The sequence below is a fragment of the Physeter macrocephalus genome, unplaced genomic scaffold (genome assembly GCF_002837175.3).
Source record: "Physeter macrocephalus isolate SW-GA unplaced genomic scaffold, ASM283717v5 random_288, whole genome shotgun sequence".
Classification (NCBI taxonomy): domain Eukaryota; kingdom Metazoa; phylum Chordata; class Mammalia; order Artiodactyla; family Physeteridae; genus Physeter; species Physeter macrocephalus.
The window spans coordinates 33,363-47,524 of NW_021145598.1; the positions used below are offsets into that span (position 1 = coordinate 33,363).

Below are 14,162 nucleotides of genomic sequence, written 5' to 3' on the forward strand. Positions count from 1 at the left end.
GCTAGTTCCGGGTTGGAGTCCCGGGGGTAGGAGGGTAGGAGGGTAGGAGGGTGCCTGCCCCGCCCCGCCCCGCCGAGGCGGCCCGGCCCCGCCCCAAGGTGCGGCAGGTGGGGGTGGGGAGGGCGGGCGGTCAGCACCGCCACACCTTTTCCAGAAAGTTGACCCGCCCGTTCCCACCACCAATCCAGCACAGTCCCAGGGAGGGTCCCTGAAAAGAACCAGATCAAAGACAGCCTTAGGCATGGTCTTTATTCATTTGGACACTGTACAAATATTACAATTTCCTTTTGTTGCAAAAAGTATAAAAATAATCTTTATATAGGAATCCATTCGTTACTGCAAATCTTTCTAAATCTCTGCAAATGGCTCTAAATGAGGATAAATGAATAAACAAGAGGGGGACTGCGGGGCAGAGGGAGGCCGGGCCAATCCTCAGGGACTCTCCCGACCAGATTCCTAGCTAGAGATCTCCATTCCTCCTGTTAGCAACGTGCCCGCCCCAACAGGTTCTCAGGGTCAAGGATCCAGCAGAAAGGGGGCACACGAGCGGTACAGAAGGAGCTGTGTGATCCGCGTGGGGAGAAGTGAAGGAGGCTAGGCTAGGTGCTGGCAAGTGCCCAGCCCCACCCCATGCTTCCTCCTGGAGGGGGAGGGGCTGGCAGGTACAGGGCAGTGGGGCTGGATGCGCTGCCCTAGGAGGGTGATGGAGGGTCCTTGGATCTGTGCCACTGGGTGGCAGCTGAAACTGAACTCTGGGAGGGCAGGGGGAGGCTACCAGCTAGGAGAAGGCCCCCAAAAAGGAGTGGCAAACACTTTGGCTCCACAGTGGAGAGGGCTAAGCCCCTTTCCCCTGCTCTCCCAGCACAGAACAGGTGTTGGTGCAGGAGTGGGACTTGTGGCCAGAACTGTGCAGTGAGGGAAGGCTGGGGAAGCCAGGAGTCTACGGCTCTCAAGCTGTGTAGGGGTGGGGTGGGGGGAGGTCCCCAGGCAGCCTCCAGGTTAGACAGTCTGTGTCCCAGCCACAAAGGGCATGCCCCTGTCAGTCAGAGGTTGAGAACAGGCACATCAAAGAGGTCACAGACACCTTCACTCTCATCCAGGTTGTAGATGTAATCGTGGTCTCCAGGGGGTGGAGAAAGGCGGAGGAGGGGTGCAAACACTGCAGAGAGCAACAGGCTGAGGCCCCAGGGCCAAGACCCCACCCAGCAGCCACCCAAACCCTGCCCACACACACTCACCCCCCACCTGCCTGGGCCACCTACCTTCTGAGGACATCAGCTCCTCCAAGAGCTCTGAGCTCATGCACTCTGGGGATGGAGGGAGAGCTCAGTTACATTCTGGCTCCCGCCTCTCCACCCACCAAAGCCCATGAAGGGGACCACCCAGCCACCCATCAGGAACTTTACCCTTTGCCCAGGTACCGGGCACAACCATAAGGTCCTCAGAAGGGCAAAAAAACGGCCCTAACACCCAGTGAGCTGTGCCCCTCACCCCAGCCCCAGGGAAGAACACAGCCCTACCTCGAGTGGGATCAAAGATTTCTGACAGCTCTTTGGGGAGCTCCAAAACTGAAAGACAAGAAAGCCATGCTCAAGGGCACAGAGGTCCAGCCTGGTCCCACTCTAGCCCCCACTTCCCCAGATCCTTTATCACCCACCCAGGGGCTCCATACAGCTGAGATGTAGGCCCTGCACCAGACCAAGCTGGCATCGTCTGCAAGTCTCCCCTACCAGACCTGAATTCCTCGGTGCCAAAGGACCACTGCAGGTAATCGGTACAGCCCTTCTAACTCAGTGGTTCGGCAGAAGGGCAGCACACCCTCTCCATTTCTGGGCTCAGAGTACATACCCTGTTTGATGGAGGATACTCTGTCTGATGCAGGATGGCCTGTCTGACAGAGGACGTCCTGTCCATCCCTGCCCTTGCTAAGCACCTACTTGGTGCCAGGCTCAGAGACCACAGCCCAGGCCAGGTCACCTGGCAGAGGAGGAGGCACTCTTAAATAGGGGATAGCGTTACAGGGTGATGACACTGCTACAAAGGTCTAACCAGGAGAGCACACATGGGAAACAGAGGAAAGGAGTGCTGGAGCTGGATCACGAGGGATTTCATATGCCAGGTTTAGGGGCTCTGGTTTTATCCAGCAGACCTTAGGGAGCTGTTAAAGGTACTTTTGTAAACAGAGAAATGCCAGTCAGGCTGTGTTTCAAACAGATTCTTGTCAGTTGGGGTAAAGATGCTGAAGAACTTAGGACAGAGGTGGCTGGCAGTGATCCTGAGTGTTAGGATACATGAGGCCATCCATGGGGGATGTCTGCAAGAGAACTCACTTAGCTGATGTGGGGTGGGGAGCAGGAGAAGGAGGGAGAAGGGGACAGAGCTGGAGTTGACACCCAGGTGTCAGGCCCGGGTGACTAGGGCCAGTGGTCAGGTATGCACAGAGGTGGAAATCCAAGTTTCAGTGAGGACACATGGGAATGAAGTGCCCGTTGGATGTGCAAAGGAAGGCACGTGGACACAAGAGGTAAAGTTCAGGCAAAAGGCCTAGGCAAGATGGAGGCTGGGATTCATCTACCCAGAACTGGGGGCCCTCCACAGGTGCGGAATGCGCCAGACATCTGGGAAGCCAGATATAAAGGAATGCCAGGGAGAGGTCAGAAGAAGCAGCCAATTAAGGGAGAAGAGCCAAGAGCTGACATCATTAATGCCAAAAGAGAAAAAAGAGCATCAACACAGAGCGAGAGAGCACCAGAGCAAATCAGCCTAGAAACCTGCTGGAGCTGGCTGTCAGAGCTGGGCAACTTATCAAGAGTAGCACTGGTGTAGCATGCGGTGGGGGTTTGGGGTCCTGACTGCCGCAACCTGAAGGCTGACTAGGGGACCAGGATATGGAGTAGAATGGAAATGACTTTTTCAAGGAGTCCAAACACAGAGGATATAGGGAAGAAGAGAAAGAGAGACACAGACGATGAAGTATCATTTAACGAGGAGAGACTTAGCAGTGCTTGAGGGCCGAGGAGAATGAGTCCTGGAAAAAGCAAACACTCAAGTCACAAGATGGAGAGGAGACACCAGGCAGATGACACCACCTCTCCTAAGAACATACTGCCCACCTTTAGAGCCTGAGGGCCATACCACAGCCCGTTCCCCAGGAGAGCACCCACACCTTCCTGAGACCGGGGTCCGAGGGGTGGCAGGCAGGGCTTGAGGGAGGGCCAGGGAGTTCTGTGTCAGCCCAGGAAGCGGGCAAAGGGGCACCAGCACCAAGCCAGAGGCAAGGCTCCTCACCTTGGCTGGCAGAGCTCTGGTTGATGGCAGGGGGCTGGCCAGCTTTGGCTGAGGAGATAGGAGAGTTGGGTTCCAAGCCCACCTCTGTTTCTGACCTAGGACTGTCTGAGGCTGGGTTCTCACTGCTGCCAAGGGGACAAGTACTCACCACCTGTGGGGTCTGCCTTGATGGGCTCAAAGGAGGTAGAAGGGTTGGGTCCGGATGAACTGCTATTGCTGCTGCTGCTGCTGCTGCTGTCCAACAGGGCAGAGGACTGCAGCGGCCGGGTGTCCAGTGCTGTCAGGCCCAGCGGGAGGGAGCTGAGCTCACCACCGTCCTCGTTATCGGTTCCAGGGCCAGCACTCACTGCAACCACATCCCCCAAACCCAGTCACTTGGGGACAGGAAGCAGGGTATTGAAGCTGGCCGTGCTAGAAGCCACAGCCAGGGTGATCAGCGCCCTGGTTCCTAGGCCCAAGGAAAGTTAGGCACTGCCCATCACTCCCAAAAAGGTAACATGAAAATTAGTGACTGAAGGAGACAAGGGCATGAAGCCTGCAGGAGGGAGACTCACGGACATGGCCGCTGTGACCACACTTCAAGAGGGGCTGCCAGGGCAAGCGTGACACTGGCAGATCTGGGGGAAAACTGCCACCACTAATGCCCCTTCACACAGTCAGAACTTCCCTGTTAACAAGGGCCATTCGCTGCACTAGCAAGGAGAGGCCTGCGGGATGGGGGAGCAGGAGAAAGAACCCCACAGGGTCCCTTCCACTCTGAGTACGGCATTCCATCACACACAGGTATTGCCTCTTGGGCCCCAGAAATCACCCCATCACCACATGGCCATTGTGCCTCACCTGTGAGCTCAGCGGCTGGACCGGCCACCCCCTGGGCTTCGGCGCTGCCGGGAACAGGGTTGGGGGTGGTCACCTGGGGACTGCTTGGGCGTGAGGCATCCTGGGGCGGGACCAGAGCAGGCTTGGGCAGAGGCGGAGGGGTAGAGACAGCAGGTGGGCCCTGGAGCAGATCTTCGGGTGGCGGCACAGGCACCGCCACAGGTGGTGAGCTCCATGCCTCCTTGTTCACCAGCAGCACCTCGATGGGGCCACTTACGCTCTTCAGGTGAATCTGGTACTTCTTCTGCCCATTGAGGCCCTACCGGTGAGGGTGCGGGGTGGAGGACAGGTGGAATTGGAAGCAGGCTCGGCTCCTGCCTGACCCTGGGCAAGGGCCAGTGTCCTCTCCCACCCTAGGCTGCCCGTTCTCCTAGATAACCTCAAACCCCAGGCCTCCCCCTACCTGCCCCACCCGGGACTTATCGGGCTCCACAGCCAGCACCCGCCCTCAACCAACCCCGCATGGCTGGGCTGAGCACCCACCTCTGGGATGGGCACCTCCAGGCTGGTGCCCGATGGGGCCCGGATGGCAAGGAGGGTGTCTCCTAGGATGACAAGGAGGATGGATCAAGGCCCACGGGCTCAATCTGAACTGAGAATGGGGTTCCTATCCCTTAGAGTAAGGAAGGAGATCATGGTCTCTGAGGGGCTGGACAGTAGGCTGGGGCAGAGAACTAAAGCTTTTCTCCTCCTAAGAGCCCAGGGGTCAGTAACCAGAAAATCTGGGTTCAGACACATGGAGCAAAAGATTGCTGGCTATGGGCACCTCACTTGATTGACGGGGCTGCTCCCGAAGCGTAGATGTTCTAGCCAAGGCCAACATCCTTTCCCCAGAACCAGGCTGGGAGATGCAAGATGAACAAGAAACAGTTCCTGTACCTACAAGGCAACTAAACTAACTGTAGGTTAGAAGTGGGCACCATTGCCCCCTGCATACAAGCATACATGAACATGCAAACACTCGTTCTCCCTTGTATGCTTCTGTCACACGTGAGAAGCCAAACCTAGGGGATGATGCAGGTAGGGGTTGACCCAGAGACCCAGCCCAGGATTCTTGTACCCTCTCAGTATGGTTAGCCTCCATAGGGTCCCAGTGACCCTCAAACCCAGGACTTACCCTGTCTGGTTCTTCTTTGGGCAGGCCCCAGGAACCCTCTTAAGAGACATAAATCTCTTGGGCACTGAGTCCACTGCTCAGGGCTGTGGCTCAACCCATCCCCACCACCATCTCCCCCTACCCAGGCTCTGCTCACCAGCAAAGCATCTGCAGATGTCCTCATGAGTCACGTAGGCCAAGGTGTGGGGGTTAAGGAGAACGGCTGATGCCCTGCCCGTGGCGACAGATGGCTGACCACAGAGAAGACCCAGCTCTCCAGCAGAGGTCTGACATATATGCTCTCAAAGAAAGTCCTGAGGCCTGGGGTCTACATGGGGAGGGATCACAGTCCAAGACTGGTGGGTGAGAGGCTCTGAGGAGGGAGCCTGAGGCTGGAACCTGGCCAGGAGCTGTAGGACCACCCTCCCAAGAGGGATAGGGACTAGGGGACCACAAGCAAACCAAGCTGGACTAGAGGGCCCTTCGGCCACTCCCCTGGAGCAGGGACTGCCAGGAGGATATCAGCTGTTCTGCACGTCCTCTGTGACGTTCCGGATGCTCTGCTGCACCCACACCTTGTGCTGGTCTAGTTCTTGCTCTCGCTGCTGCAGCTCCTCGATCTCTGCCTTGAGCTCAATCAGCTTGTCCGCGATCTCCCGGGTATTGCAGCCAGGCCCCACGCCCCTGAGCCCGGGGAGTGGAGCTGAGAGGGGCTGCCAGGAACTCTGGGTCCCACGGCCCCTGCTCTCTCCTGCACCCTCCACCCCACACCCCTGACGCTTCTGGGTGGGAGATCCCGTTGCCCTCCCTGGTGCCCCCACTCACTTCCACTGGATGCTATTCTTGGATTTTTTCTCGATCAGCCCGATACCTTCCAGCACGTTAGTAATGTCATAAATCCGCCGCTTCTGGCGAACAGCTAGAGTGTCAGCTGCCTGGCAGGCAGAAGAGAGTGGGGAATGCTCAGCCCCACTCTCAGGTGAGACTTGGTCTGGAGTAGTCTGAAAAGGGGGTGGCCTTGATTCCAACCCTCCTCCCAGGCACTAAAGCAGCTCGGGACTGTGGGGCGGGAAGAGGCCTGGCGCAGCCTGAGCTGATGTTCTGATGCTCTTCTCCCCACACCTGCCGGGGAGGGCCACGAGGACCAACACCTGCAGCCCCAAGCCTGGCACATAGCTGACGCCCAATGGCCTCGGCCGAATGAATGAAACAGCTCCCGGCCTCCCTCCTGTGAGAAAGCACATGGATGGCGGCCTACTCTGAGGGCTCAGCTGGGCCGCCCCGGGGGTTCCCGCTACCGGCCCAGGCCTGGTCCACCATCCCCCCTGTCGCCCCTTAGCCCGGGCCTCACCAGCTTGAGGTCAAGCACGCCGTCCTTTGCCTCCTGCAGAAGCGACACGAACTTGGTAGTGAGAAGTCCCAAACTCTTCTCGTGCCGGCTTGGGGTGCCCGGGGGCGGCGGCGCCTGTGGCCCGGCCTCCGCCATAGCGCCCTCCCGCCACCTCCCCTCAGCCAGGCCAGGCCAGGCCGGCGCCGCCGCCACTTCCGCTTCCGTTCCTGGCCTCCAGGCCGCCGGCGCCAGCATCGCTGCTTCCGCTTCCGCTCCGCGCCCTCCCAGGGAATCCGGCACAATTCATCTCTGAGAACACGGCCGAAAAACTTCGGGGACCATCAACAATTGTCCAACCGCCGAAGAGGACGAAAATAACCCCAGGATCCCCGGAGACCAGCGTTGTTGAGGAAGGATGTGGAGGAGGTCTTTGGGCAGCCCCGGCAGCAGGGAAGGAGGAGCCACTGGAACCTTATGGGCTGGCCAACCTGCCCCAACTCCACTAACTCTACCCCAACCCTCATCTCAGGAGAGGAGACTGTGCTGCCTAATGAACCCAATGTGTTTCCCCAAACCTGCTCCTAAAGGCCGCCCCACTGTCTTGGGATCACCCATCCTATTCCTGTCCTTCACTTCCTGCCAAACGGCAAGCACTAACTACATCTAGCTTGTCCACTTGTCTCCATCCCCACTCTCTTTCCCTGATCCCAGCCTCATCTTTCTCTTTATCTCCACACTGCAGTGCTCAGAGGCCATGGGATTATAACCACTTTTCAACCAGTGCAAACATGTTTACCTATGTGTAAATATATGTAAAGCGCTTAGAGCTGTTCCTGGCATGTGGCAGGACTGTGTGTTTGCTAGTATCATTTCGTCTTTTTTAACATTGTCGTTATTTATTATTGTTTACTTTAGGTCAAGTTATTTGGGAAACAGGGATGTGCATGCAAGAAGTTTACTGAGAAGCCACACTTTTAAGGGAGTAAGACAGGCAGAATTGGGCAGAGAGGAGAATTAAACTGCGATGCAGTTAAAATAGAGGCCTCAGAGACTTCCCTGGCCATCCAGTGGTTAAGACTTCGCCTTCCAACGCAGGGGGTGCGGGTTCGATCCCTGGTCAGGGAGCTAAGATTCCACATGCCTCACAGCCAAAATACCAAAACGTAAAACAGAAGCAATATTGTAACAAATTCAATAGAGACTTTAAAAATGGTCTACATCCAAAAAATCTTTAGGGCTTCCCTGGTGGCACAGTGGTGAAGCATCTCCCTGCCAATGCAGGGGACACGGGTTCGAGCCCTGGCCCTGGAAGATCCCACATGTCGCGGAGCAACTAAGCCTGTGCGTCACAACTACTGAGCCTGCGCTCTAGAGCCTGTGAGCCACAACTACTGAAGGCCGTGCACCTAGAGCCCGTGCTCTGCAACAAGAGAAGCCACCACAATGAGAAGCTCGCGCACCGCAACGAAGAGTAGCCCGCGTTCGCCACAACCAGAGAAAGCCCGTGCACAGCAACGAAGACCCAACAAAGCCAAAAATAAAAATAAATAAAATAAGTAAATTTATTTTTTTAAAAAATCTTTAAAACAGAGACCTTGGCCCATCCTACTCGGAGCTCTGAAACGGGGGTGACTCTTCCAAGGCCTTCCAAGGCAATGGTACCCGGCCTTTATACCCTAATATTGACTGAGAGACTCAGCTGTGAGACCTCAGCAGCCTACATTTCTGGCAGCTGGGGGAACAAGTATCTTTGTCCTGAAGGGTGGATTCGGGTAGTAGCCAGTGTCCACTACATTATCACTACCTAGTAGTCCCTTCCATGGCTCCCTTTAACTCCCAAGACAAACATAGATTTCATAGCCCTTCCACCCGTCTCCGCCATCACCTACCCCACACCGTCTTCACAACAGCCTGTGGTCTCTTGCTCCTGTGCAGAGGCACACGCACCTCTGAAGGGCCCATCAACACAGTTGTCACACTGTGATGTTGTCTGGACCCATATTTGCACACCTCACTCTCCACCCAGGTTGGGGCCATCTAGTTCATGTCTGTGTCCTGAGCACAACAGATCCTGCATAGGCTGCTCAAGCCTCAATGATCACAGGGAGTACACCCCCCTCCCCCCAAGGAAGTGGCGCCCAGCCCTCCCCACTCTGTCCCACAGTGCACATGCTCTTTCCTGTTGGGAATAAAGTACCAGAGACTCAGCTTCCTTCCTTTCTGCATGTGGCCTTGGAGAGGGCGGGACCTTGGAGGGAGGAGGGAGCTCCTGGGCAGAGAGGTGGGACAGAGGCTTCCTTGGGGAGAGGAAGTCCCTTGCTGCATGCTGAGGTGTGGGTCTCATGAGCCAGTGGTGGGAGTACCCAGCTCTGCCAAGAGGGCAAGGGGAGAGGGCCATCCTCAAGGCCAAGGCTATCTGTGGAGAAGGGAGAACTAGACGCCCGGCCAAGCCTGGTGAGTTCCATATCAAACTGTCCTCTGCAACTCAGAACAGGAGCGGTGTCCAGTGGAGGCCCATGCCTACCCTGTTTCACTTGCATCTGAGGGGCAAAACTGAGAAACCCGGCAGGCAAAGTTGTCTCAGGTTCCTTCCCATCACACCCACCTCCCTCTCATTTCCTGAGGGGGCTGGGCAAGAACCTTCCTCTTCCTTCTCAGCGGGGCCTAGACGGAGGCTGCAGCTCAGAGGAGCTCCCACTCTACTTGCTCTAACCTGGACCTTCGCCCCCATTCCTACCTCCGCTCCGGCTCCTCCAGCCATGGACTCAGCAGCCAGGGACAAAATGCAGCCCGCACTTCCCCCTGGTATGAGCCCTTCTGGGTGGGCTGAGGGGGGGATGGTGGCAAGAAAGATGGGGATGGTGGGGTTGGTCCTCTCTGCCAGGTCTGGCTGGAGCTCTATAGGGAGGGCAGGGAGAGGAGTGGACTGCCCTGGGGGACAGGCCAAGGGGTAGGAAGGGGAGCAGATTTGGCAGCCACTTCCTGCAGGCTCTGCCCAACTGACACGGCTGCCCAGGCTCTTCCTGCCCAGGGCCTGAGTGGCCGGAGCAGGAGAGGGCGGAGCAGCTGGCCCGGGGTGCAGCACTCAAGTGGGCCTCGGGCATCTTCTACCGGCCAGAGCAGCTGGCCAGGCTCGGCCAGTACCGTAGCCGCGAGGTGCAGCGTACCTGTTCCCTGGAAGCACGCATCAAGGTGGGCATCAGGCAGGAGGCAGGAGTGCTGAGGGCGGGCTGCGGGACTGGCCAGGCCTCACTGGCTGCCTCCGTCCCACAGTCGGTGGTGCAGTCATACCTGGAGGGCGTGAAGACCGGCGTGCGGCAGCTGGCCTGGGCCCTTGAGGCTGTGCAGGGAGCCCGCGAAGCCCTGGGCCAGGCTCATGGGTTGCTCTGGGGTATGGCTGAGGCTGCACAGACCCTAGAACCCCTGCGGGAGCAGGTTGTGCAACACAAGCAACTGCAGGCCATGTCTCAGCTGCTGCCCCGGCTGCGAGCTGGTGAGTGTGTAGGGCCCTAGGCCGCAGCCCTCCGACAGGTAGTCGACAAACACCATCACTGATCAAGGGCCTGGGGCGCCAGTGGGAGATTGCGTGGACGGACACGTGGGCGACCTCCCAGAGAGTAACTCAGGCTTCAAATGGCATGTGAAGTAAGGGTGCATATTAGTTCATTCTGGGGTTCCCAAGCATGGGATGTCTGAGTCAGGACTTACACTAAGTGGCTCTGGCCAACCTGGCTGTTAATTTACTAAAATATTTCCCTAACGGGGTGGATGAATAGCCACTGGCATGGCCCCCCCAGTTCCTCCCTGCCTTCCCTCCAAGATCCCTGACTTCCTCATGTTCCATCAGCTCAAGGGTTTACCCTGGCCCACCATGTAGGCCCTTCCCTGGATCCTTTCAGATTGACCAATGCTCTACTGTACTGATTATTAAATATTTTACACATCACCCCAGCCCCAGGGCCTCAGCATCTACTGCTCTACCCACTGCACAGGTGGGAAGGCTAAGACCCAGGGCTGCCTCTTCTCCCCGCTTAGTGCCTGCTGCATTGGCCCGCACGCAGAGCCTGATTGATGCCCAGCGACTCTTGGAGGCATATGTGAGCCTTCGGGAACTGGAGCAGCTGCAAGAGGAGACATGGGCACCTCTCGGGGGCCTGGAGTTGCCAGTGTTCGAGGGGCTGGGCCCTCTGGCTGAGGCTCTGGGCCAGGCTGTGGAGGCGGCTGCAGGGGCTGCAGGGCGGCTGGCACGGGAGGATCCAGCCCTGTTGGTGGCTGCTATGCGTGTGGCCGAAGTGGACGCTGGGCGCACAACCTCCCTGGAGCAGGCCGCCCGGGACTGGCGGCAGCGCTGTCTGCGGGCACTACAGGAGGGCTTGGAGCAGATCCACTTTGGGACGTCTCTGCAGCCTGGGCCAGGGGCACTAGCAGAGTGGCTGGAGGCTCTGCGGGTGGCTCTACCAGCAGAGTTGGCCGCGGCTGAGGCACTGGTAGCACCCTGCTGCCCACCACACTACAACGTGGTCCGGCTGTGGGCCCACACCCTGCACAGCGGCCTGCGCCGCTGCCTGCAGCAACTCCTGGAAGGGCCTCAGCTGGAAGCTGCCGATGCCTTCACCTTGCTGCATTGGGCACTGCATGTGTACCTGGGGTCAGTGTCCCTGGGGCAATGGGAAGTGGGTGCATCAAAGCCTGGAGGCTCAGTGTAACACTGGGCTACCCATGTCCAGGCCAGAAATGATGGGGAGCCTGGAATTAGGGCCCGAGGCTGATGTGTCTGATCTGGAGCCCCTCCTGACCCTGGAGAACATCGAGCAGTTGGAGGCAATATTTGTGGCCAAAGTCCAGGTGAGTACTTGGGGCCTGGGTTCAGAGCAGCTCTGCCACCAGCTGTGGGCCTGTATCTGTGGAGTCGCATGTCCACCTGTCTCTAGCAGTCAGTGCCCTGATACATACTGCTGCACCTTGCCCCTTTCCCCAGGCAAGTGTGGCCCAGTGGCTGCAGAAGGCACTGGACGGGGATGTAGCTGAGTGGGGCCGAGAGCAGGAGCCTGACACAGACCCATCTGGCTTCTACCACTCACCAATGCCAGCCATCGTGCTGCAGGTGGGTGAAAAGTGGCAAGGCAGGGGGGCAGCTCTCATAGGCAAAGGGAAGGAGGGCAGGACTAGGACTCTGCTGATGGCTGCCCATCCCTGCCTGTAGATCCTGGAAGAGAACATTCGCGTGACCAGAATGGTCAGTGAGTCACTGCAGCGGCGGATGCATGGCATGGCACTGTCAGAACTGAGCGCATTCCTGAGGAGGTGTGCCAAGGCACTGACCCACTCCCAACCCCTGGCCCTGATCCTGGGGCAGCGCTAAGGGGCTCTGAGTGATAAGACACACCTGTGGAAAAGGGCTCCTTCAAAACAGGGCCTTGGGTATCTTGGAGGTGGGGCCAGAGTACCAAGGACTGGGGTTGTACCAGAGTGACAGCAGATACAGGAGCCACCTCTGCCCTTTGCAGCTTCAGTGATGCTCTGATCCGATTCTCCCGAGACCACCTCAGGGGGGAAGCAACGGCCCCTCATTACGTGCCCTACCTACTGGCCACCCTCAACCACCAATCAGCACTCAGGTACCAGGAGGCCCCCGCAGAACCCCACCTTCACTAACCCCTTACTGAACACCTATTAGGTATGGACCCAGCTAACACTAGGCCTTTAGGAATTTTGGACTCACATAGCCCTGGGGTTCCTATCCTAATTCTACTAATTACTAGCTGTGTGACCTTGGGCCAGTTACCTAATCTTTCTGAATCTTGCTTTTGTCATCAGTAGTATATGGGTAATAATGGACATTCTGAGAACCACATGAGATAAAAGATAAAATGTACCTACCACAGTACCTGGCACATAGTGTCAATTATTCATTCATTCAACAAATATTTATCAAGGCCCTACTCTGTGCCAGGTTTTGTCTGGCATTACAGCTGTGAACAAAACAAAAACATTCCCTTCCTCTTGGGTCTTATGTTCTTTGGGGTGGGGGCAGAGAGGACAAACAAATTAACGATGATTTTGACTCCCTCCTGACTGGGATTAACTCTCCTTACCGAAACAGAAACTGAAAGACATGACTTGCTCAAGGTCACACCGCGAATTAGAGGCAGGTCCAGCTGGCCTGTGTCCCTTCTAGCTCGCTGAGCCCACCACTCCCATCCTCCATCCAGGGCCCAGACTTTCAGAAGTGCAGGGAGCCGCCCTTCTTGCCCCCTCACGGAACACACTTGCGCCACTAGGTGGCGCCCGAGTGGCTAGACAACGGAGGGCCTCTCGGGCCTTGGCCTTGGTCCTGAAGCCGTACTTTTGGTCGGTCCAGCTCCTCCGTGTCCGTCCTGCAGCCCGACTGGGTGGCTCCAGGGGCCTTGGCTCCGGTGGAGGCAGCGCTGGACGAGTTGCAGAGGAGGATCTGCCGCCTGGTGTTGGAGGCGCTGCTGGCGGAGCTACAGGTGAGGCTTCAGATGGAGATGGGCGTGGGAGAAGGAGATACAGCGTATGCATGGGGGTCTCTGCGGGGAATGCCGGATCTGAATCGTCCCTCCAGCCACGTCTCTGACCTCCGCTCCAGCCCCTATTCGCTGCTCTGCCCTCTCGCCGGTGGCTGTCGAGCCCAGAGCTGCTGGATGACGTGTGCGAGCGGACCGCGAGCTTCTGCCAGGACTTCCGACACGTGCGGGATCCTGCGGTCCAGGTGCGTTTGCGGGGGAAGGCTGGGGAGGGGGGAAAGCGCCCATGGGAAAAGCGTCCTGAAACCATTTGATCGTGCTCCCCGCAGCTGCTGCTGGCCGAGGCGGAGCGTACCGTGGTGCTGCAGTACCTACGTGCGTTGATGCAAGGCCGCCTAGTGTGCCGCGGTGCTGACGAGCGGACCCAGGCGGCCGAGCGCCTGCGGCACGATGCCGCCCAGCTTCGGGAGCTTTTCCTCGGTTTGGTGAGAATCTGGGTGAGCAGATGGGCGGGAGTCTCAGTGGTTGGGTAGGGGCCGAGGGCTGGAGAGAGACCAACCCCGACGTGTTCAGGGCCTGGAAGAGAGCGTTCAGTGCGCGCCAGTGCTGCTCGCCTTGAGGGAGCTGCTGAACCTCCGGGACCTCACGCTGCTTGGTCTCGAGGTGGCAGGCTTGCGGCAACAATTTCCCGACGTGAGGTGCGAAGACGGGCCGGGAAGGGAGGAGGGACCCAGGGGGGGCTGGGCGGGGTTGACGCACCTGTACTCCATAGCGAGGATCACGTCTCCGCCCTCTTGGACCTGCGCGGGGACGTGTCCCGAGAGCAGCGCCTGGCCGCACTCAGCTCTCTGCAGGCCGGGCCGCAGCCCTCGCCCCCAGCGGGTGGACGCGCACTCTTCAGCCTCGTGCCAGCACCTGCACCCCCGCTGTCCTCCTGTCTCCCCTCGGGGTCCTGTGCCTGACCCCCGGCTGCCCGCAGAATAAAGCCACGGCCCCCGTACGCCTGAATTGTGTGCGTTGGAGAAGGGGGGATAGAAATAAAAGTCCCCGCGAAGGTCAGGGGTTCCAAGTGCAGTGACAT

General features: G+C 58.1%; 2 protein-coding genes across 3 annotated transcripts; one reads left to right on the forward strand and one right to left on the reverse strand.

Moving 5' to 3' along the window:
* Window positions 1-231: 231 nt before the first annotated feature.
* On the reverse strand, window positions 232-7,364 carry E2F4 (E2F transcription factor 4). 2 transcript variants are annotated; one of them, XM_007125887.4, is made up of 10 exons: window positions 6,615-6,840; window positions 6,089-6,198; window positions 5,786-5,947; window positions 5,421-5,464; window positions 4,651-4,712; window positions 4,129-4,426; window positions 3,437-3,634; window positions 1,521-1,568; window positions 1,263-1,307; window positions 232-1,159 (listed from the first exon to the last, which is right to left on the reverse strand). In XM_007125887.4, exons 1-10 carry the CDS (start codon window positions 6,747-6,749, stop codon window positions 1,044-1,046), a joined length of 1,218 nt encoding a protein of 405 aa, XP_007125949.2. In that variant the 5' UTR covers window positions 6,750-6,840; the 3' UTR covers window positions 232-1,043. The 2 variants fall into 2 exon arrangements, with proteins under 2 accessions (XP_007125949.2, XP_054938825.1); XM_055082850.1 differs by lacking the exons at window positions 232-1,159; window positions 1,263-1,307 and having other exon boundaries at window positions 1,315-1,568; window positions 6,615-7,364.
* Window positions 7,365-8,766: 1,402 nt separating this feature from the next.
* On the forward strand, window positions 8,767-14,160 carry EXOC3L1 (exocyst complex component 3 like 1). The gene is made up of 13 exons (XM_028485098.2): window positions 8,767-9,398; window positions 9,610-9,785; window positions 9,867-10,086; window positions 10,629-11,241; window positions 11,321-11,438; window positions 11,572-11,697; window positions 11,797-11,897; window positions 12,101-12,211; window positions 12,955-13,084; window positions 13,204-13,326; window positions 13,411-13,578; window positions 13,655-13,779; window positions 13,854-14,160. Exons 1-13 carry the CDS (start codon window positions 8,936-8,938, stop codon window positions 14,041-14,043), a joined length of 2,664 nt encoding a protein of 887 aa, XP_028340899.1. The 5' UTR covers window positions 8,767-8,935; the 3' UTR covers window positions 14,044-14,160.
* Window positions 14,161-14,162: the final 2 nt, after the last annotated feature.